The 25135-nt window shown below is 41.1% G+C and overlaps 1 protein-coding gene across 1 annotated transcript; it reads left to right on the top strand.

The window, feature by feature from the left end:
* The first annotated feature begins 13034 nt into the window (after nt 1-13034).
* LOC110208484 (zinc finger protein ubi-d4-like) lies at nt 13035-15896 on the top strand. The gene is given in 3 exon segments (XM_078150642.1): nt 13035-13591; nt 15536-15605; nt 15607-15896. Coding segments are annotated over 3 exon segments (672 nt in total). The 3' UTR covers nt 15652-15896.
* Nucleotides 15897-25135: the final 9239 nt, after the last annotated feature.

The raw sequence follows: 25135 nt of genomic DNA, 5'->3' as shown, positions 1-25135 counted from the left end.
GTTCCAATTCCATCTCTTCCATTTTGTTATCTGTCTAACATTTCCCTCTCTGGGTCTCAGTTTCCTCATCTGTAAAATGAAGGGGTTGGATTATATGACTTCCACAGCTTTTTAGAGCTTTACATTTATAATCCAACTCTACAAAGAAATGAAAATGACAACCCAAAATTATTCCAATTTTAGCTTTCCAGATTTGGCATTATGACCATAAACAAGCCGTTTTTCCTATCAGTAAGCTAAGACAGTTTTTGTTTACTTTGTCTATGGAGGGTCAGAAAAATATGATGATCCTCTCATCTTTGTAATGTTCCATAAAGAGTAAGCGGAGTAAAAGAGACAGAATGTTTGACTTGGGACTTTCGAAGATTTGGATTCAAAGTCTACCACTGGCCCTTACAAGCCATGTGAACAAAAAGTCACAGCCTTTCTGGGCCTCAGTTTCTCCATCTGTTGTTGTCGTGTAGTCATTTTCAGTTGTGTCCAACCCCTTTTAAGGTTTTCTTGGCAAAGATACTGCAATGGTTTGCCATTTCCTTATCATTTTACAGATGGGGAAGTTGAGGCAAACAGGATTAAGTGACTTTCTCAGGGTTACACAGCTAGTGTCTGAGACTGGATTTAAACTTGACTTCCCTGACTCCAGGCCCAGCTGTCTATCCCCTGCACCACCTAGCTACTCCTTATGCATCTGTACTAGGGGGATAATTTTTCTTTATCCAAAAAGTAGGGTTGATGATAATGATAATTACAGTAAATGTATCACAGGGTTGTGTGTCTTAAATGAGAAAAATGTAACGTTTAAATAGATATTAGTTATTATTAGAGATTGAACATTTGGTAAGGTATTGTTCTTTTTTAGTTTGTTTTTTGGCTAGGCAACGGGGCTAAGTGACTTGCCCAGGGTCACACAACTAAGACCGGATTTGAACTCAGGTCCTCCTGAATCCAGGCCAGTGCTCTGTCCACTGTGCCACCTAGCTGCCCTCTGTTTTTTTGTTTTTAATATGAGGTTATAATCTTAGCTGTATCCCTGTAAGACTTGGGATGCTACCTGTCACAGATACTTGTATTAGTGTTAACAAATTCAACTCAATTGAACAAATATTTCTTGAATGGTTATTTTGTATAAGGCATGATATTCAATGATGAAAATAGGTACAAAGACAGTAGAAATGAGAGAACTACTCATTTATGGCCGTAGGAATTTGGGGGAAAGGTTACCACAGGCTATGTTGTTGCTAAGCGGTTCCTTCCGTTGGGTGTTTGCATAACCTTAGCATTAGCTGCCAGGGGCATTATGGGAATTGAATCTTCTCACCCCAACTAAAATATCAAGTATATTTTGGGAAGTTCCAAAGGGAAGCAAATGGACGGCAAAAACAGGTTTTTACTTAGGGTGATCTTCTGTACTGGTTAGGAGATGACATGTGTACATAAATATTTGACAAAAAGTAAGGAGTGATGGGGTTATGAGAGATCCAGTCAAAGCTCAATGTGAGGAGGAGACTGATACCAGGTGGCGGGAAGGTGGTCAAAGAAGGTTTTATGGAGGTGCTGTGTTGGAAATCAGGGAAGATACACTAATATTTAAAGTTTGAGATGTCACCTTTCTGTAACATCAATGGAAAAAAAACAAAGGACAGAGACTTAGGAGGTAAGATTTCAAATCCCAGCCTTCCTCTTTTCTGTTGCTTTCTATGAATTTCCTTGATGATCCCATAGTCTTTCTCTGTCCCTCAATTCCTTCACGACAGGGTGTAGTGGAATGACTGCTAAATTGCAGTTAGAAGAGGACTGAGTTTGAATATTGGTATGATCTGTGTGACATTGGACTAATTATTCAATCTTACTGATCCTCAGTTTTCTCATCTGTAAAATGGGAATAATACCACTTTCCCTCCTTACCTCACGAGGTTATTATGAGGAAAGATCTTTGTGAAATGCAAAGGACTATGTAAATGTGAGCTGTGGTTGTTATTAGTGTTATCTGTAAAATACATGTAATATTATCTGTAAAATGCATGTAATGATGACGACCTACATTCTAGTTATTGATTTTCCTTTCCCTGGGTAGACTTATTGTTGGTCCTTTGCTCTCAAATGGGACCAACCATGTCAGGAGGGTAATTTCTTGACTTGTTAGTAAATTGGATTTAAGTGAGGCAGAGCTGAGTGAAGTCATCAGCCTTACTCTCTCTTTCAGTCATCAAAGTCTAGGATGACCCAGGATACAGTGGATGATCTTGGCTTTTCTTAATTAAGGTCTTGCTCCAGTCTCAGTTTTCCTGAGGCAACACCCATTCAATGACTAAGTGCTAGGTAAGAATTTAGAAAAAAGCCATCGCAATTAAATTACTAAAACATTATCTTACTGAGTTAGAAAAAATAATACCAAAGTTTCATGTGGAAGAACAAAAGGTCTGGAACTTCAAAGAAACTAGGGAAAAAAGATGTAAAGCAAATTCAACAATATCAGAATTTAAACTATATTATAAAGTGAGAGCTGCAGAGTAAAACGAGTACTTTCAATTATTTTAAATTAAATTTTTCTTGTATGAATAAAACCTATACAGCCAAGAATGAAAGGAATACAGAAAATTGGGGGAAAAAACTTTCGTAGACAATCTCTCAAGATGTGATTGGGTTGGATTTTGCTGTGGCGTAGGAAATGATGAGCTAGCTAATTTAGAAAAACATGGAAAGACTTGGACTTATAAAGGAAGATGCTATCCACCTTCAGAAAAACAAATGACAGATGGAAATATACATAGTACAGTCTTATATATACATGTGTATGAATGTATATGTATGTGTGTGTGTGTGTGTGTGTGTGTGTGTGTATATATATATATATATATGTATACACATACATGCACTTAATTGTAACCTTCTTTAGAGTGGGAGTGGGGGGCAGGGGTAGAAGGTGAAAAAAATAAAGTAAAAAGCACACAGCAGAGAAAAAAAACCTAGAAGGAAGCAAAGGAAAAGCTGGGCAGCTTTGAAAACAATGTGTGATATTTATTACATACGTTTTCTTGAAATGAAATTTATTGTTTTATATTGAATCCCTTCCTGTGTTCTGCTGTGTACATAGAAATTTTTTCTCATTTTGTATTTAAGTTTGAAATAAATTTTAAAATTTACAAAAAAATTGAAGACAAAAGATGACCTAATTTACCATCACAAAAATATCACGTGAATGTTACTGGGGTGGCTCTTGAGTTTTATATGGGAAAGGAAAGGGAAGATTCTTTTCTCACAGTAAGTCTGTCTCCCCTGAAAGAGATAGGACAGGACAATCAGGGCATAGCTTCCAAGTACATAAAGTACCTACAGTACCTCCCCAGTATCTAGCACAGTACCAGTAATTCGGGAAGACACAGAGAAAGATAAGGCATGGTCCTCACCCTCAAGAAGCTCATAGTGTGGTTGCATAATTGAATTTAATTCAACAGAAATTTAATAAGCTTTTATTGTGTATTCAGCACTGAATAAACAAAGAACAAAATGGTCCCTATTCTATCAAGTAGCAGAGATAAACACGTACACAAATAAGGTTGAAGTGAAATATAATGTAATAAAGACAGGAAAGATAATAATAGCTGGCATTTGTGCGTCAGATTTATAACATGCTTTACATATATTTATCTCATATGTGTTCATTGATCCTCACAATAACCTTGGCTTGTTGTCTACAATTATCCTTATTTTACAGATGAAAAAACTGAGGCTCAGAGAGGTTAAGTGACTGACTGGCTCAGGATCCCACATCTAGTCAATGTCGGAGGCAGGATTTGAAATCAGCTCTTCCTGTCTCCCAGTCCAGCACTCTATCCACTGTAACACCTAGGTGGGCGAAGAAAATGCTGGAAGAAATTTGAGGAAGAAAGATAAATCCCTGTTGAGGGGATGGAGGAGGGAGAGAATCAGATGAGGTTTCATGGAGGTCATGGCATTTGATCTGGACTTTAAAGGAAGAGAATATTTTGGTAGGCAGAAACGTGGAGGGAATTTGTTCTAGACGAGGGCTTAAATGCATTGAGGCAGGAGGTATCAGAAGATAGTTTTGATGTTGAATTGTTTCAGTCACGTCCAACTCTCCGTGACCCCATTTAGGGTTTTCTTGGCAAAGACATTGGAGTGGTTTGCCATTTCCTTCTCCAGCTCATTTTACAGATGAGGAATTGAGGCAAATAGGGTTAAGTGATTTACCCAGGGTCACACAGCTAGTAAATGTCTGAGGCCAGATTTGAAATCAGGAACTGAGGCAAAAAGGGTTAAGTGACTTGCCCAGGGTCACATAACTAGTAAGTGAATGAAACCAGATTTGAACTCAGGTCCTCCTAGTTGGTACATGGAGGTACTAGTCCACTTTGGGTAGCGTATAAAGAAAATGAATGTAAATAATTTGATAGGTGTCTAGAAAGGTAGATGGAGTCAAATTTCAGAAGCCTTCTGATTACAGGCTAAGGAATTTGCGTTTTACCCTACAGGGAATAGGAAATTACTTAAAGAGATAGAACTTGGTCACACCTGTGCATTAGGAAGATGATGCTGAAGATGATCTGTGAAAGCTGGATTAGAGACGATAGACACAGGAGGCAGGGAGACCAGGTTAGAGACTCTTCCAATAGAATAAGTGAAAGATGGCGAAAGCTTCATTTGGGGTATGGCAGTGTGAGTCGAGAGGAGAGAATGAATGTAAAAAAGGTTCTGGATGGAGAGTTGATGAGACTTGTCGACTGACTGACTATAGCAGTTAAAGGGAGATAGGAAGGAAACAAGCATTTATTAAGTGCCTACTACATGCATCTTCAGTACTTAGCGCAGTGCCTGGCACATAGTAGGCATTTAATAAATGTTTATTGGTTGATTGAGGTATATGGGGTGTTCAGGGAGGACTAGTACCTCTGGTGTGAGGGCTTGCCGAGCGCTTTTCAGGGCTGCTCATCCACCTTTGGTGTCCACCTGGCACTCAGCTCTTATCTGTGACTCCAAGAAACTGTAACATGCCCAGTAAAACCAACTTGGCAGATGGTCTAAACCAGGCTGAGGGTAACTGACAGCCCTCAAACCCATCAGTGAGCTAGGGAGATATCTATGCCAAGCGTGTGAAGAGTTCCTTGGTGGAATGGGTAGATGAAAACAATTTGTTCCAACAGCCATGAAGGTGGCTGAAGCAGGCACTGTGAAGAGCTTAGAGCTTGGTCAGATGTAGAAGATGCCCAGGTCATCCACTGCCTCCTGGGCCATCACCAGTTCTCCTGACTTTTATCTTTCCACTGGACTTCAATGACTCTGGAAGAGAGTGTGAAGCTGACAACCCTTCCTCACTTAAATGCAATTCACGCACAAGTCAAGATATCACCCTCTGATGTCATTGGTCCTCTTTAAAAACAAAGTGGATTGTTAGTTGATAAAATGTTTTACAAATATTGTCTCATTTGATCCTTACAACAACTCAGGAAGGTAGGTACTGTTATTATCCCCATTTTGAAGTTGAAGAAATTGAGGCAGATGCTTAGGCAAGTAGTAAATGCCTGAGGCCATATTTTAACTCAGGTCTTCCAGACTCCAGGCCCAGATCTCTATCTTCTGAGTCACCTAGCTGCCTGAAGGGTTGTTATGTGTCCCTCATTCTTGAAGAGAACCATGACATCGGGAAGGTGATGCTATGACTTACAAGTGAATTCGACTGAAAGGAAGGCTGTGCAGAGTCACCAATCTCACTTTCTCCTCTGGAGCCATCTGGGTCCAATGGCAAGATATAGATCAGGATGACTAGAGATGGCCCCCAGCTGCCTGAGGGGAGGGAAGAGTTAAAGATGACTCTGAAATGAAAGGGAGAATGATGGTACCATCAATAGAAATAATAAAGTTGGGAGAAGGGCAGGTTTGTGGAGAAGATGAATGCAGTATGGGAAGTGGTTACTTTAGGTGAGAGCAGGACATCAAAGTGCAAATGTTTAGCAGATATTAGAAATGTGAGTCTGGAGCTTAGAGGAAAGAACTGAGGATCTCAGGGGATGGAGGTGTAGCTTTGTGAATCATCTGCATAGAGTTAATCATGGGAGTAGATGACATCATTAAGGGTGATTGTAGAAAGAAAAGAGAATAAAGGTCCAAGGAGAGAGTCTTGGGGGATTCCCACACTTAAGGGGACAAGAAGAGGCACACGAACCAGTTAAGGAGCTAAGAATGATTATTCATACACAGGTAGGAGGAGAACCAGGACAGAGCAGTGTCACAAAAGGTAAAGAAAGAGAAAGTATGGTGAAAGGGGGAAGGAGGGGAGGGGTGTCAGTCAGTAAGTATCCAAAACAACAGGAAAGTCAAAGATGATGAAGACTGAGAAAAGGTCATTGGATTTGGCAATTATGAAGTCACTGATGAGAGCTGCTTGGAGTGAACAGTTTCAATAGAGCAGTTGTCACAGAAGCCAGATGGCAGAGGACAGGAGGCAGAAAGCATAAATTATTACTGCTTAGAAGTGTACCAGTAAAGGGGAGAAGAGATATAAGATGAGAGTTTGAAAGGATTCCAGTATCAAAGGAAAGTTTTTCGAAAATTTGGGGAAGTGAACATGTTTGTAGACAAGGAGGAAGGAACCAGCAGAAAAAGGATGAGAACTCTGCTGTCTGTTTTGGGCAGCAACAAGAAATAGAGACAAGAACTCCGAGTCTGCAGTCAAATAATTTACCATGCACATGTATGGTCAATTAATTGTTTCTTCTGCTAGTGAGCTGAAACACTAATTAGACTTATACTTCTCAATGCATATAATCAAACTTCATTAATCAAAACATGCAAACTGTTGTTCTGTTGTTTTCAGTCACGTCCGACTTTTTGTGACCACATTTGGGGTTTTGTTGGCCAAGATATTGGAGTGGTTTGCCATTTCCTTCTCCAACTCATTTTAATGAGGAAGCTGAGGCATATAGGATGAAGTGACTTACCCCAGTCAGCTAGTAAATGTTTAAGGCCAGATTTGCACTCAGGAAGAAGAGTCTTCCTGACTTCCAGTCCGTCACTTTATCCACTAGACCACTTAGCTGCCCTGAAGGCAAACAATAAAAAAAACCCCACTAACTTGAATCTTAGAGACTCCTGATGAGTTTCATACCAAACTCAACAAGGTTCCCTCTCCACAACTTTGGAGGCTGGGTGTCTCACTATCCTCAAGTCAACACAGGTTGTTTGTGATTCAGGTGTGGGGAATACAGGAGCCAGTCCTAGCTGTGCTATAGGAATAGATTGATGGATAGGGCTCCAAGTGGTTTTTAAAAAATATGTATGTTTTTAGCTGTGGGTGTTCCTAAGCTTTTACCCCACATAATTTGATTGGTAGTTTATTTTCCAATTACTGATAAAGATGTTTATAATATTTTTTCATTGGTCATGTGTCTTATTAGAAGGTCCACATATGTTTATCAGATGTTTAAAAATATGCTATCTCATATCACACAGGCACTTATTTTATTATTGAAAAACAACTTACTCAGAATAGTTCAATCTCAAAATGGAAGCTTAAAATAAAATGGAGTCAGTTGTGCTGTTGACAAACCTTTTCCTCTTTGTTAGGGTGGTTTTTGTTCAATCTTGTCCAGCTCTTCATGACCCCATAGACCATACTGTCTATGGGATTTTCTTGGCAAAGATACTGAAGTGGTTTGCCATTTCCTTCTCCAGTGGATTAAGGCAAACATGCATTTGCTTAAAAGACTAATTTACGAGAACTCACACAGAAGTCAGAAGAAGCAATACAAGGACACTCTCAAGGTCTCTCTGAAGAACTGAAGAACTTTGGAATTGATTGGGAGATGTGGGAGACAGTGACACAGGACCACCCAGCATGGTGTGCCCACATCAAAGAAGGTGCTGTGCTCTATGAGCAAAGCAGAGTTGCAGTAGCTCAAAATGAAACATGAGATGAGTAAATTTAGAGACATCTCCACTCCAAATGTTCATATGGACTATTTGCGTTCAACCTGTGGTAGAGCCTTCTGAGCTTACATTGGTCTGATCAGCCACGATCAGACACACTGTATGTACATTGACTCCGACATTATGATATCATTTTTGGCGACTTGAAGGACAACAAGGCAAACAGAGGTTAAGTGACTTGCCCACAGTCATATGTAAGTAATAAGTAAGTAAGTATCTGAGGCCAAATTTGAACTCAGGTCTTCCTGACTCCAGGCCCAAAGCTCTATCCATCGGGCCACCTAGATGCCTCCTTTTTATTTAGGTAGCTCCCTAGCACTGGGGTAGGGTGAGGGGAGAGGACTAGAGACAATGAACCTGCCCCCAGGCCACAAAGTGCTTTAATACTTTCAATGCAATTCCCCAGACATTATTGTCCCCTTAGTCTGGTGGCACCAACTTCTTATTACTTTGTATGTATTTCCCTATGGTTTCCCTAAATATACTGGCAGGAATTCTTTTGCCAATGCTTAGCACACAAGAATTTGCTGGGATAAATAAATAAAATCTATGCCTTTTTCCCACCCCCATTATCCAGAGATATTCTTTGGGCCTTCCTCTTCCATATGTAAAGTTTGCCCCATTTTTCCACTTAAACAGGATTAAAGGTCATAAGGGACAGAGATATTGAAATGTAAAAAAAAAACTGAAAAGTAACCATCCCACACCTTAGAAGAGAACCTTCTCTTCCTACCAGAGAAGTCTGAATTATTACGGTATTAAAAAATAAAATATGTTGATATCATACGATACTATACATATATTTTATGCATTTCTGAGTTTCTAAACTTTTTCTGTGTTATCTGTGTCTTCCACAAAACTCCCCCAAAATTCTCATGTAATTTTTTATGCTGACCTGCAATATATGGAAAGCGTGATGGGTAAAGTTATGATGTAAAAGGGATAACAGTATACACAATAAATTGAGGGTAGTCTCTGAAGGAAGACACTGATGACTCTCAAATCTGCTTATCCAGTCCCAACCCCTATAGTGATGTCCAGATTCACATCTCCCAACTGCCTAATAGAAATCTTGAATTGTACATACAGTAGACATCTTAAACTCAACACGTCCAAAATGGAACTCATTATGTTTCCCCCTAAACCTTTCTCTCTCCCTAGCCTCCCAATTACTATCAAGGACACCAGCATTCCAGGTACCCAGGCTGACAACCTTGGTATCATCCTTGACTCCTCACTCTCTCCCACCCTCTCAGATGCAATCTGTTGCCATTTTCCTAACATCTCTTGAATATTCATCCTTCTCTCCTGACACTGCTACCACCTAGTATATGTAGGTCCTCATCACCTCATGCCTATACTATTATAATAGTCTGCTGGGGAGTCTGCCTACCTCAAGTCTGTGCTCACTATGGTCTACCTTCTCTTCAGCTGTCAAAGTGATTTTCCTAAAGCATAGGTAGGACCCTGTCAATCCCCTACCAGGGGTGGGGAACCTGCAACCGCAAGGCCACATGTGGCCTTCTAGGTCCTTGGGTGTGACCTTTTGGCTAAGTCCAAGTTTTACAGAACAAATCCTTTTATTAAAGAAATTTGTTCTGGGAAGTTTGGATTTAGTCAAAGGGCCAAACTCAAGGACCTAGAGGGCCACATGTGATCTTGCAGGTTTCCCACCCTTAAGCCTAGTCAATAAACTCCAGTGGTTTCCTATCAAGTCTAGAATCAAATATATAAAATCCTCTGGCTTTCCAAGTCCTTCATGACCTGCTAACTCAACCCTCCCCTTTCCAGTCTTTTTACACCATACACAGACCCAGTCCCACTAGCATCTCTCATTAATAAATGTTTATTGACTGATAATTGGAGAACCTAGTTCAGTACTTTAATTCCTCTGTGATTCCATCTATGTCAGTACTTCCTCCAATGAATGGATGAATGAATGAGTGAGCATTTATTAAGAACTTATTACTATGGGCAAAGTATTAGAGATACAAATGAAAAAGCAAGACAGGCCTTGATCCTAATAGAGCTCACATTTTATTGGGGGAGACAACACACGTGGAAGGGTGGTAAAGGTGACATCCTATCTATGCTGTCTCACTTCTGTGATTCTTGTCCATGTCCTAATAAATGTGCCACAAGTGGTATAAGACGCTCCATCTCTCAACTCCAGACATTTTCACTGATTATACTCCATGCCTTGGGATATTGCCCCTCCTCATTTCTGCCTCCTGGCTTTCCTGGCTTCCTTTAAGTCCCAGCTAAAATCCTACCTTCAGCAAGAAGCCTTTCCTGACCCCCTTTAATTCTTGTGTCTTTCCTCCATTGATTATTTCCAATTGATCCTGTGTCTAGCTTGTTTGTACATAATGGCATGGTTGTCATCTCCCTCTGCTCTCCTTGAGAGCCGGAACTATGTTTTAGGTTGCTTTCTATTTCCTGTACTTAGGAACAGTGCCTGGCAGATGGTATGTGGTTAATAAGTGTTTAACGATTGACTGACTTGGATTAAGGAGGACTAGAAAAGGATTCTTGCTGAAGGTGAGACTTTAGCTGAGACTTGATGGAAGCCAGGAGGTGGAGAAGAGCAAGGACAAATAAGAGATCCATCCCAGGAGCATATGAATTTTGAAGGTATATACACCGGATGAGTTCACACTGAAATTCAACTGTTGTTAGTTGTATCTTTTATAGGCACTACATGTGGACCGTGAATCTGACTCACGATTAATTAAAAGGCTGAGAGAGCACTGAATTGCATTTGGGTTCAGTATTTTCAAGGATTCTAACATGTCCCCTGGTACAAAAAGACATCTTTTTCATGCCAATTTTCTCCTGCTGACATTAGATGTTAGTGAATCATTTCTAAAGAACCAGTACTGTGGGTGAGCTGAAGGTTCATATAGAGATGTTCTGTGGTTATAAGCTGATTTAAACATATTAGCAAAATAACCTGAACACTAGGAGAGGCATAAAAGATGTCATCCAGAAGATGTATGAAGGGAAAAAAGAGTGGGCAAGTCACATAATCAGAATGAGAGAGTGGAGCTGAAATTCATCAAAAGAGGGGAAACTCTACAGAAAGATCTGGTACACTGGGGGTAGTTGTTCAGTAGTATCAGTGGGGTCCAACTCTTTGTGACTCCATTTGGGGTTTTCTTAGCAAAGATGCTGTAATGGTTTGCCATTTCCTTCTCCAGTTCATTTTGCAGATGAGGAAACTGAGGTAAATAGAGGTGAGTGACTTGCTCAGGGTCACATGGTTAATAAGTGTCTGAGGCCAGATTTGGACTCACAAAGACGAGTCTTCCTGAGTCCAGGCCTGGCACTCTTTCTCCATTGCATCACATGACTGCCCACACTAGGGGTAAAGGATCTATGGGAGGCCATTGACAAGAATCACAGAAGGTGACAAGACATAGCTATGATGTCACCTTTGTCAATCAATCACTAAAAATTTACTGAGTGCCTACTATGTGCCTGGCACTGTGCTGAGCTCTGGGGATACAAAAAGAGGCAAAAGACAGCCTCTGCCCTCAAGAAGCTTATGATGGGGGGGGGAGACAATGTACAAACAGATATGTACAAAGCAAGCTATATACAAGATAAATAAGAAGTAATTACAAGAGGGAAGGCACTGGACTTAGGAGGAGATGAGAAAGGCTTGCTGGAGGATGTGAGATTTTAGTTGAGACATACTAGAAGCCAGCAAAGCCAGTAGGTGGAGATGAAGAGGGAGAGCCTTCCAGGTGTGAAGGACAGCCAGAGAGAATGCAGGGAGCTGAGAGATGGAGTGTCTTGTTTGTGAAACAGCCAGAAGCCCTTTGTCACTGGATCCTAGAGGGCCTGTTGGGGAGTTAGATAAGTAAGAAGACAGGAGGAGTAGGAAGGGTCTAAGTTTTGAAGGGCTTTGAAGGCCAAGCACAGCATTTGTATTTGTTCCTGGGGGCAATAAGAAACCTTGGGAGTTTATTAAGTAGGGGTGTGGCAGGATCAGAACTGCACTTTAGTGGCTGAATGGAAGATGGATTTTGGACCTGGGAGAGACTTGAGGCAGGTGGACCCACCAGCAGGCTGTTGAAATAGTCCAGATATGAGGTGATGAGGGCCACAGAAGATAGAGCAGTGGGCTTGGAATCAGGAAGACCCCATCTTTCTGAGTTCAAATCTTGTCTTAGACACTTACTAGATGTGTGGCCCTGGACAAGTCACTTTATCCTGTTGGCCTCGGTTTCCTCTTCTGTAAAAATGGGTTGGAGAAGGAAAGGGCAAACCACTCCAGGATCTCTGCCAAGAAAACCCCACATGGGGTCACGAAGAGTTGGACATGACTGAAACAACTCCACAACAACCACAACATGAAGTGATGAGGCCCTGCACCAGAGTGGTGGCAGTGCCAGAGAAGAGAAAGAGGCATATTCTAGAGATGTTGCAAAGGTGAAATTGACAGGCCTTGTCTACAGCTTGGACAGGAGAGGTAGGAAAGGTGAAAGATAGTGAGGGGCCCAAGATGACCCCTAGGTTGCTAGCCTGAGGGACTAGAAGGATAGGGAAGGTAGGAGGTAGTTGTGATTTAAGGGTAAAGATAGTAAGTTCTGTTTTGCACATATTGAGTTTAAGAGGTCTATGGGACACCCAATTTGAGATGTGTGAAAGGCAGTTGGAAATGTGAGATTGGAGGTCAGGAGAGAGACTGGGGCACAAAAGGTAGTTTTGAGAATCATCAGCTTAGAGCTGTTAATTAAACCCATGGGAGCTAATGAGATCACCCACTTTCTGTGTGTGTCTTCTCCTAATAGAATGTGAATAACTTTGATCAAGAACTATCTTACTTATTTGCAAGTAGTAAGCGCTTAATAAACTCTCATTCATTTATCCATTTACTGGAGGGAGTTACATTGATGGGATCACAGAGCAATTAAAGTAGTGAAAGCTCGCCAAATATTAAGTACCTGTGCCTACTCTTGACCTGGGGCGGAGAGACGGAGAAGAGCGGAGGGGGCGGGGCCTGGGTGGGTCTGCTTACTTGATGCTAGCTAGGGTCCAGACTCGAGCAAGAGGACACGCGGAGACGCTTAGTAGTAGCGAAGATGGCATTCCTTAGCGAACAGAGCTACAAAGATGCCATCGACGAGTGTCACAGTTACAATGCCCGTCTATGTGCCGAGCGCCACGAACGCCTGCCCTTCCTGGACTCCCAGACCGGAGTGGCCCAGAGCAACAGTTACATCTGGATGGAAAAGCGACACCGTGGTCCGGGACTAGCGCCAGGCCAGTGGTATTCCTATCCTTCTCGGCGTTGGCAGAGAAAACGCCAGGCCCACCTTCTTGAAGATATCCCACTCTTCTGGTCATCCCCCAAACCAGAGGCGGAGGGGATTCTGAAGAAAGGCGTAATTGCTCAGGCTAGAAGCAGCTCAAGGGCCCCGGTGCGCACTAACATCCTAGGGAAGCAGGCTGCCCAAGATGCCGGGGCTAATGGTGATCGCCCGGGCGAGTCGCAGGTGACCACCAGCGGGGCAAAGAAGCAGACCCTGGAGTTCCGGGATGAAGATGAGGTCCGGGTGGATGACCACGAGGAAAACAAACCCAAGCCCAAGCAGGGCAAGGGCAAAGCCAAGGCTAAAGGTGTGAGTAGCAACCTCCAGTAAATGGTAAGAAGTTCTAGACGCTTCTATCCTAAAGGGGACAAATCCTCTATGAGTGGCAGTAGTTTTGAACGAAATCATATTTTAAAAGCTCCCCAGAGTGCATGAAAAGCGATATAAGAATTGCCAAGGTCTGGGTTACCACCATGCATTCATTCCACTCCAGCAAAGGAAGGCAGAACCCGGGAGTATTTCTCAGACTCTCCAGAGGTCTGAAGAACCCGTGACCTTGAGGAATTGACCCAGCCCAAGTACTTGATTCCCAGGGTGGGGGTGGGGTGGGAACTTCAGGATGGGTGAGAAGGCAGGGTAGTCTGAGGAGCTGGGATCCTCCTCAATTGAAGCTATTTCCTGCCCTCAGTTCGTCTCAATGATTCATTCCACTCTCTTCACTTCTCCTTCTGCCCTCCTCTCCCCATCCCCAAACCTTAAGATTGAATCAGCCTTGGTAGTCAGACCTCCTCAGTATTCTCTGCCTGTCTGATTGCAGGACAGAGCAGCTCTGAGCTCTAAAACCTACCTATACAATCTCCATTTCTTTGTTTTCGGACATTTTTACTTTTGACCTCTCTATAACCCTCCTTCTACCTTCTCCCACCCTCCTCCCCCAAACTCCAGCACTTAGCACAGTTCCTGGCACATAGTAGGTGCTTAATAAATGTTTACTGAATGAATGGTGGCAGTAGTGAAGACCTACTAAATGCTGCAATATCTGCAGCACCTCTGAAAATTACTTGCTGTTTTGTAACCAGAGAAGCTACCATGTGTATTGTCTCAGCCCCTCAATGTGGAAGGGCCTGAAGGGAACTGAAGTTGCTATTTGAGTCTGGACTGGTTGAAGGAGGAGGCATGTATGTCAGACGCTCCTCTTGAAGCCCACCCAGCCTCATTCTCCACCCCCCTCCCCAAATGTACCTGGCTCTGTCTCCCTCTTGTCTTCTAATTTCTCCTCTCATTTCTCCCTTTTTGCAGTCTTGGGGAGGTCTGGGACATATTGTTTGGGTCAGCTGGTTAGTTGAGCCGGCAACTCTGATCCTGTGTATGGGAGAGGCCTATTGCCCCCAGGAGAGGCCCTGGCTTCTTTCTCTCCATAAAGTACGTTCACTCTGCCCGCTTCTTAGAGAGTTGAGCTGTGCCCTCGACGCTGGAGCTGGTCTGTCAGCTCTACTTTTAGGGTTTGCCCGTCTTTCTTTATTTTATTTTATTTTATTTTATTTTATTTTATTTTATTTTATTTTATTTTATTTTATTTTGGCATAGCATCCAAATTCTTATAAATTTATTTATTTTTAGTTTTCAACATTCCCTTCCACAAGTTTTTGAGTTCCAAATTGTCACCCCATCTTCCCCCTCCCCACCCTAAGATGTCATGCATTCTGAATATCCCTTCCCCTACTCTGTCCTCTCTTCTATCTCTCTCCCCTTCTCTTATCCCCTTCCCCTTCTATTTTCCTGTAGGGCAGGATAGACTTCTGTACCCCATTTCCTATATTTATTTCCCAGTAGCATGTGAAAACATTTTTTTTAAACATATGTTTTTAAAACTTTAGGTTTCAAATTTTCTCTCTTCCTCCCACCCACCCTCTTTGAAAAGGCAAGCAACTCAATATAGGTTGTACATGTGCAGTTATGGTTTGCCCGTCTTTCATAGAGGAACCAGGCAAAGGAGAATTTTCTAAGGGCATCTGAGAGGGGCTGAGTGAGCTGGGGAAGCCAGGAGATCTCTCTCGCTCCTCTCCTGCCTCTATTCCTTCCCACATTCCCTTCGCATTCCTTCAGGAAGGGTCTCCATAGCTCTATCTGCCCGCTAAGAGTTTGGCATGATGCTCTCGGTCACCCTGGTAACTGGTGCTAGCTGCAGCCTGACTCCTTTCCCTGATGATTTCTTCATCCATTCTCTTTCCTCAATTCTCCTTTTTTTTGTTTTTGTTTTTGTTTTATAGGGAGAAAGGTCATTCCAGAAGAGTGAGCTTCAGGAGATGTCGGATAAGGAGCCTGTTTTTTAACTCTACTAAAAAGCCAACCTCCAACATCCCCCTTATGCTCTTTCTCTTCCTGACCTAGACATGCAGCCCTAAAGTGAATTGGAATCCAGTAGGCCCCAATCCAATGCCCCTCAGTTCCTGGGTCACAGATGAGTCACTAGACACCCCTCCTCTCCTCAGACACTTGCTAGCAGCTGATAAGGGCTCAGTGCTTCTGATTCCTCAGGCTTCTGCCAGCTGAAGCTGGCAGTGGAGAGGGGCACAGCACAGAAGCAGTACATAGCAGTGCTCCCTGGGGAACCTTTCCTGCTTGGCCCTAAGGGAGGACTCATCTCACTGTTGTATTGGAGTTGAAGTGTCTTTTTTTTTTTTAAGTTCTTATACTCCAGACATTAGTACAATAAATATTTTATGTGGAAAAAAAACAACTAGGGAATCTTGTCTTCTTCACATTTGTGAGTTCAAATCCTGTTGCTGACAGATGTTTGAAGGTGAAAGTTTAGCATAGTACTGCCATTGCACTAGATACTCCTCCATTACGTGTGCCATTCTGTCTCTTATCTCTGGTTTTGTGGTCTGCCACCAGCTGCATTTATTAGAATCGCTAGTGTCCCTCAAAGCTCAGCTCAAATGCTCCCTAGCCTATCCTGACCTCCCTCGTTGCTAGTGCCCCCTCCCCCAAATGACTTTATATTAATTTTGCAGCTAGTCTGTATATTCTTATATGTGTACTCTTGTCTCCTAAAAACTAAACTCCTCTGGAACACTTTTGTGCTCCAAGAAATGGTGAAGGAATGGCTTCAGAAAAAACCTGGGAAGACTTCTGTGAACTGATGCAAAGTGAACAAAACCAGGAATAATAGTAGTATTGTAAAGAGAATCAACTGCGAAAGACTTAGTAACTGCTCCGTACAATGATGTACCACAATACCGAAGGGTTCATATGAAAAATGCTGTCTGCCTCTAGACAGACAACTCAGCGTATAAAATGAAGGCTTCTTTTTTCATTTTTTTCTCCCCTACCCTGAACATGGCTAATGCAGAAATATGTTTTGCATGACTTCATATATATAACAGCTATCATATTTCTTGTCTTCTTAATGGGCAGGGGAGGGAATGGATAGTAGGAAAGAAATTCCTTGAGGGCAGGGATGTTTTCATCAAGGTATCCCCAGTGCTTAGCATAGTGTGTGGTGGTAGGTAGGTATTTAATAAGTGCTTACTGATTGATTGCATTAGACTTATATGCTCCTTTGAAAGTCCTGGTGGTGAGAGGGAAAGGCTGAGAAGATATCCTTTGAGAGTCATCTCCTCCAGTAGTGCTTAAAAGGCAGAATCGCAGCTTGAAACCTTCAGACAGCCCCTGATGTTATCTAATTTCTGCAGAATGCGTTTGCTGAACTATCCCTCCCGCAAAGAATTCAGGGGAAGTCCTAGATTATGTTCTCTGGCTGATGGCTGCTTCAGGAGAATTTTCTCCTTCCTCTGGACATCCTTGTCCTGGAGGAACTGCTGACCCCAGAAAGAAATGAATTCCAGTCACGATGCTGATTTTTCTCTTCCATTCTATTATTTATAGTGCTAGGCCCCATTACTCAGTGGACTGGGAAGATGGAAGAGGTCTTTGAGCCCCATCTCTCTATTGGCTGAGGGGCTACCTGTTACTCGGCCAGATGTGTTCATGAAGATTGGTTTAGGCTCCACTGGAACCACAGATAACGGCCTTAAGGCTGGTATGATTAAGATCAAGAAACCTTAAAGATGTCCCCTGAGAGCAGCTGCACCAGTGAGGGTGGCCCTCCTCTACCTGTGCTCCTGCAAACACCAAGAGGCCGGTTAGCAGGTGTGCCCGTTAGCAGCTGTCGTGAATTCCTGGCTGTATGCACCATTGGAGCATGGTGATTCTTGAGATATCTGGAACCTAGCCTTCAGGGTTTAGAGATGACAGCCTTTAGGTTTTGGCGGACACTTGGACTTCTTTTTTGTCTTAGGGGCTAATCTTCTATTTGGAGGTGAATTCTAAAGCATTTTGCAAATACTTAAAAGGAAAATCCACACGTTTGTGCTTTAGTGCTAAAAATTACAAATGATCTTTAAATGAAAATCCAAGACACTACAGTTGTAGCTCTCACGTAGTAAAAAAGATATAAAAAAATCAAACATTTATTAAGTGCTTCCTGGGGGCAGCTAGATGATACAGTGGATAGGGGGCTGGGCCTGGAGTCAGGAAGACTCATCTTCCTGTGTGCAAATCTGGCCTCAGACATTTCCCAGTTGTATGACACTGGGCAAGTAACTTAACCCTGTTTGCCTCAGTTTCTTCATTTGTAAAATGAGCTGAAGAAGGAATGGCAAACCATTCTTGTGTCTTTGCCAAGAAAACCCCAAATGGGGTCACAGAGATTCAGACATTACTGAAAAAATGACTTAACAAAAAGAAAAAAAGGTGACAGCCATTATGCTAAGTACCTTACAAATATTATCTCATTTGATCTTCACAATAATACTGGAAGATAAATTATGATCCTCATTTTACAGTTGAAAAAACTGAGGTAGACAGGTTAAATGACTTGCCCAGGGTCACATAGTAAGGGTCTGAAGCTGGATTTGAACTCAGGTCTTCCTGACTTTAGGCCTGGAGTTCTACCTACCAAACTACTTGGATATTCCCTAATTAGACTCTATTTGACCTCGAGCAAATTGCTTAACTACTTTGTGCTCAGTTTCCTTGACTGAAAAGGGTTGGAATAGATGACTTCTAAAGTCCCTGCTAGTTCTAAACCTATGGCCCAATGACCACAGCGTAATACAGAGATATATTTGAGTCTGGAGTCAGAAGACCTGTGTTCAAATCCGACCTGTGGAAATTATTACCTTTGTAACCTTGAGTGAGTCACTTAGTTTCTTGAGCCTCCGTTCTTTATCCATAAAATGAAAGGATTGGATGAAATGGCCTTTCAAGTCATTTCCAGCTTTTAGTTCTATGATCCAATGAAAGAACTCTTTAGGGGCAAGGACCATACATTATCCTCAGTCCTCCACAGTGTTTTGTTGTGTCTAACTCTTCATGACTCCATAGACTGTAGCACACCAGGCCTTCTGTTCTCCTCTGTGCCCTGTAGTGTGTCCAAGCTCATGTTTGTTGCTTCCATGACACTGTCTATCCATCTCATCCTCTGCCATCCCCTTTTCCTTTTGCCTCCAATCTTTCCCAACAGCAGGGTCTTTTCCAATGAGTCCTATCTTCTCCTTAGGTGGCCACAGTATTTAAGCTTCAGTTTTAGTATTTGACCTTCCAGTGAATAGCCTGAATTAATTTCTTTAAGTATTGACTGATTTGGTCTTCTTTGTTGTCCAAGAGACTCTCTAGAGTCTTCTCCGGCAACACAATTTGAAAACAGCACTCAGCTTTCCTTATAGTCCAACTCTCACAGCCATACTGGAAAAACTATAGCTTGGATTTTACAGACCTTTGTGGCAGGGTGATTCCTCTGCTTTTTGGTATGCTGTCCAGACTTGTCATAGCTTTCCTTCCAAGGAGCAAGCATCCGAAACATTCTGCCTTTGAAATACACATTGTGCTTTGATTTATTAATCTTATCAAATTTCTAATGTAGAAAGTTCTCACTGTCAATTCAACTCAATAAAAAATTATTAGCTACCTAAAACATACCTATGTGCCAGGCACTGTGTTTGATGCTGGGGATGCAGAGCCTAGAATAAAACTGACCTTGACTTCAAGGACATTTTATCTGGGGAGGGAGACAAGGAGGCAAGCCCCAATTGGATAAAACATGTATGCAGATGCAACCAATACAAACTCAGTTTGATTTAATTCAGTAAACATGGATTAAGCACCTACTATGTTCCAGGAACTGTGCTAAGCAGCTAGGGATGCAAAAAGAGGCAAAAGACAGTTCCTGCTCTCAAGGAGCTTACAAGCTAAATGATAAGTAAAAAGAAGGCCATTTGAGGAGAAAAGAGAACATTAAAAACCAGGAAGACCCAGGAAAGGCAGCTAGCTTTATTTCATAAACTCTGCCTTCCAACCAAACGAAATTCCTAGGTGTTCGCCAAACGGAAATTACATCGTGTATCTGCACAAACAAACCCCTACCCTTGGGACGGACTCCTTCCTCCTCTCTGCCTTTCAGAGTCTTTGTCTTCCTTCAAGGTTCAGCTCATCTTTTTTTCTGAAGCCTTCCCTGATCCTTTCTCTATTTTTCCAAGTACTTTCCTTGTTTTCAATGTACTCTGCTTATCGGAAGCAAAATGTTTTGGTGGAATTAGTAAATAGGGCTCTGGGCTTGGAGTCAAAAGGTAGCCCTGCCTCTGATACTCTGTGACCCTGAGTAAGTCATTTATTTTTTTTGGGGGGGGGCAATTGGGGTTAAGTGACTTGCCCCAGGCTCATACAGCTAGTAAATGTCTGAGGCTGGATTTGAACTCAGATCCTCCTGACTCCAGGGCTGATGCTCCATCAACTGAGCTACCTAGCTGCCTGTTGAGTGTGTCATTTAATCTCTACTTTTGTTAAACAAATCCTTAGAATTTATCTTCCAAGTCAGTGGGCTCCATATTTTTCTAAATCATGCGTCCTCATCTGTAAAAAAAATATTTGTAGACACATACTCCCTATATATATATGTGTGTGTATGTATATGTATATATATGCACACACACTCCCTATATATATATGTACATGTATATATATATATATATATATAATTATATATTTACATTTTACATATTATGTAAATATTCTACTGAACTCACAATTATGTTGTGATGCAGTAGATAAAGTTCTAGGCCGGGAGTCAGGAAGACTTAAATTCAAATCTGGCCTCTGATACATTGCTGTGTGATATTGGACAAGTCACTTCTGTCTTCCTCAGTTTCTTCTGTAAAATGGGGATAATGTAGCACCTGTCTCCCAGGGTTGCTATGAGGATCACATGAGATGATAATTGTAAAAGTGCTTAGCACAGTGCCTGGCACATAATAAGTACTACATAAATGGTTGTTGTTGTTACATCCAGGCCTAGGACATTTGAAGAGCCTCCTGGAAGTGAGCTATAATCACTCAGATCACTTTGAGCGATCATTCAAAGGAGTTTGGACTGTCTATCTACACAGGAAAGACCAAGTGGATGAAAAATGTCTTTTGCCCATATTTCAACATGCATTTGGATGGATACTATATAGTATTCCAGCAGTATGTGTACCTGGGGCAGAAAGTACAGACGGATGATGAGCCGGGCCCAGAATTAAAAAGGATAGTAGACTGAATTGCTTTCAGAAAATTGCAAAGCTCTTTTAATGACCCCAGAGCTTTCCATGAAAGGATCGACTCATCTTTTCAATGCTAACATTTTGAGAGTTTTCCTATATGACTATAAGATAGGGAATACCATAACTTCTGATGAACTCAAAATGAATAGAGAGGGGAGAATTGATTGGAGGGGAAAAGAAGTTAGTCATAGAATTGTCAACCCCTCCCCCTCAAGATGGGGACATTTTCAATTGTGCCTTGTCCCTAGTGCCTTACACATAGTTTATCGGATTGATTTGGAGACTGTGTTGAAGCAAGGTAAGGATTCTGAAAGATACCTGAACAGGTGGTAATAATTAAATCCAGGAGAGCGGATGAGGTTACCTAGAGAGAATGTATATAAAGGGGCAAGAAGACCCAGGATGGAGCTTTGGGTGACACCCGTAGTTATGAGATAGACTAAGATTCCTCTCTCATCTGAGTCTTTAGCTTTACAATTATCCACTCAAAATGAAATTACTGACCAGCTTTTGTGAAAAATATCCCCCCCCCAATTACTTGAAAATGACTTGGAAATCTTTTCCATAATAGCTACCTAAAGTTAGTTGTGTACAGAGGAATTCCCATCTTCTTCATAAAGCTTTGTCTACTCTAGACCAGTGGTATCACAATCAAATAGAAATGAGGTCTATTAAACTGCACATGAGGATCCCTATAGGTTACATATTTACTTAGAAAACCACATGTTTATTTATTTTTTATAAATATTTTCAGGTTTTTTTCTTCAATCGTGTCCAACTCTTTGTGATCTCATTTGGGGTTTTCTTAGCAAAGATACTAGAATGGTTTTGTTATTTCCTTCTCCAGCTCATTTTATAGATGAGGAAACTGAGGCAAATAGTGTTAAGTGGCTTACCCAGGGTCACTCAGCTAGTAAGTGTCTAAGGCCAAATTTGTAGTCAGGAAGATGAGTTTTTCTGACTCCAGGGCTGGCGCTCTCTAGCTGCCTCCATTTTATAAATATATCAGCACACTAAAATCATATAGGAACTATATAGTTTGGTTTTTCTGGCAAATTTTTTATTCATTTTAATATTCATTTTAAAATTAAATACAAAATGAGAAAAAAAAAGAACATTCCATGTACACAGCAGAACATATGAAAGGATTCAATATAAAATAATAAATTTCCATTTCAAGAAAACCTATATACTAAATGCTACACATTGTTTTCAGAGGCTATCCAGCTTATCTTTGCTTCTTTCTAGGTTTTCTTTTGTTCTTTGCTGTGCATGTTTTACTTTATTTTTTTTTCCTCCCTTCCCCACACCTACAATTACCCCTACCCCCCTACCCCCTCCAAGGCTACAATTAAATGCAGATGTATATATCTCCATATATCCATATGGATATCTATCAACATGCACATACATACACATATACACTAGTACACATACGTAAGACTATACTTGGGGCAGCTAGGTGGTGCAGTGGATAGAGCACTGGCCCTGAAGTTAGGAGGACCTGAGTTCAAATCTGGCCTCAGACCAAACACTTGATACTTACTAGCTGTGTGACCCTGGGCAAGTCACTTAACCCCAATTGCCTGAAAAAAAAGAAAAAGACCATACTATGCAGATTTCCACTTGTCATCTGTTTCTCTTAAAGTGGATAACATCTTCCTTCATATGTCCAAGTCTTTCCATGTTTTTCTAAATCAGCCAGCTCATCATTTCCTATACCATAGGAGCATTCCAACACAGTCATATCCTATCTGAGAAATTGTCTATAAAACTTTTTTCCCTCCAATTTTCTGCATTCTTTCTATTCTTGGCTACATTAGTTTTATTTATACAAGAAAATTTTGATTTAAAATAATTGAAATTACCTGTCTTACACTTCAACAATGCTCTCACCTTATAATATAAGGTCTGATACTGCTGAATCTACTTCCTTTACATCTTTTTTCCCTAGTTTCTTTTAAATTCTTGACCTTTTGTTCTTCCAAATGAACTTTGTTATTATTCTTTCTAACTCAGTAAAATAATTTTTAGTAATTTAATTGGGATGGCATTGAATAGATAGATTAGTTAGGTAAAATTGTCATTTTTTTTTATTGCATTGGCTTTACTTACCCATGAAAAATAAATGATTCCAATTATCTAAATCTGACCAAATTTGTATAAAAAGTGTTTTATGTTTATGTTCATGTACTTCCTGTGTCCGTTTTGGCAGGTATACTCTCAGGTATTTTATACTATCTAGTTACTTTAGATGATAATATTGGTGACACATTGTGTAGTTTCCCTATTTTTCTCTTTTAATTAAATCTACTTTAGCTTTAACTTTGCAATCATGATTACTACCCATGCTTTTTTTTTTTTTACATAATAAATTCTACTCCAGCCCTTTATTTTATCTTGGTAAATCTCATTTTCATTGTGTTTCCTGAAAACAACATAGTGTTGAATTCAGATTTTTAATCTGCTATCGATTTCTGTTTTATGAGTAAATTCATTCCGTTCACATTCTAGGAACTATAGTTTTAATCTGGTTCAGGCCACACTTGGGAGTGTTGTGGGCCATATGTGGCTAGTGGGCTGTGAGTTTGACACCTCTGCTCTAAACCATATTCATTTCTCCTTTTTCTGCATTTCTATAGTATATATAGTATGAACACTCATGTTGGCACTTAATCATATCCTTCTGAGGTCCTTTCCAGCTCCAGAGTAATGATCCTAAGATAGCAATAAAAAAAGTTTAACACAAATAATTCACTTTCCCTACAACAGCCTTGGAACTAGAGAGGATTTTGGAGATAATTTAGCACAAACTCATATTCTACAGGTGAAGGAACTGAAATCCAGAGGCTGAGTTATTTGCCTTAAAAGTCATATAGCTAGCAAGTGACAGTATCAGGCTAAGAGCCTAGGTCTTCTAAGTTCCAGGCTCGTGTTCTTTCTGCAGATTCCCTGGTATGCTGGACATAGAACTCATGAGATACGCACAGACATATTGAAGCATAAGCACAAACATGCTCTTTCAGAAAGCTGGTGCCCTTCTGTAACACATGCCCAGGAATAGTAATCCCCTTAAACTTTTTAATCATGGGTCATTTCTCTGTAACAACTCCTGGCAAGAGTTTGGTTAATCACAACCCACCCGGGGATTTGTTGGTTGTTTAAGCCATTTCAGTCCTATCCGACTCGTCATTCCCCATTTGGGGTGTTCTTGGCACAGACACTGGAATCCTTTGCCATTTCCTTCTCCAATTCATTTTACAGGTGAGGAAGCTGAGGCATACAGGGTTAAGTGACTTGCCCAGGGTCATACAACTAGTAAGTATCTGAGGCCAAATTTGAACTTGTGATGAGTCTTCCTGATTCCAAGCCCAGCGCTCTGTCCACTGCACCACTGTAATTCTTCCCAGTTTTAGCAGACGAACAGGAGATTAACCTTCTGATAGGGCAGGGTAGAAGTTTTCAGACACAGGGATGACAGGAGTTTTCAAACTCTCAAGAAGGAAAAGATGATGGTCATCTCATGGCAGCAGCTAGAGAAGTTAGCAGCTAGTGTCTGCTACTTTTTCAGTTCCCTTCATTAAGACCATGAGAGATGACCTCTATCCAAAAGGACAAGCTGGGAGGTACGCGCATGTGACTGTGTTTTATTGAGGACTGCTGAAAGAAATAAGCCAGTTGAGAAGAATGGTTGGACCCTACCCAACCCCAATCTTACTTCTGTTTGTGTTTTTCTTAAATTTATTCTGTTAAAGAATACATGTGTATATACATTACAAGATGTTTTCTTATTTTTCCTTTTTCTTTTAAATGGAATAAGGAATGAGAAGAAGAGAAACTAAATAGATTTCTGTTAATTTTTTTTAAATAGAAGGTTAAAGGGGGTACTATAGATGTGAAATGTTACATGAATTTTTAGATGAAATCTCTGTTATTATTAATGTAGTAATGCAATTAACTGTTTTACTTTGTTATAAGAGACCTCTCACGATGGGAGCAATCTATGAATGTTTGTAATATAAAAACAAAACATCAATAAAAAAAAGAAGGAAAACATTTACCAGATTTAATATTATTTCTCATAACCATCTATGGCTTAAATCTCTCTATATTGCTGGATCTCCCCTTGTTTTGGGGCATGAAGGTGCAGTGGGAGCCACACAGGAGAGAGATCTTTTCCAGCTGGGAACCCAACCTCCAGCCTATTTTTAGAGAATTGTGCTTTCTTATCGGGTGCATAAACACAAGCTATTTCATTATTACTTT

This window comes from Phascolarctos cinereus, unplaced genomic scaffold, assembly GCF_003287225.1.
Source record: "Phascolarctos cinereus isolate Bilbo 61053 unplaced genomic scaffold, phaCin_HiC Scaffold_3;HRSCAF=262, whole genome shotgun sequence".
Taxonomy (NCBI): Eukaryota; Metazoa; Chordata; class Mammalia; order Diprotodontia; family Phascolarctidae; genus Phascolarctos; species Phascolarctos cinereus.
This window is presented reverse-complemented; position numbering and strand designations above follow the sequence as displayed.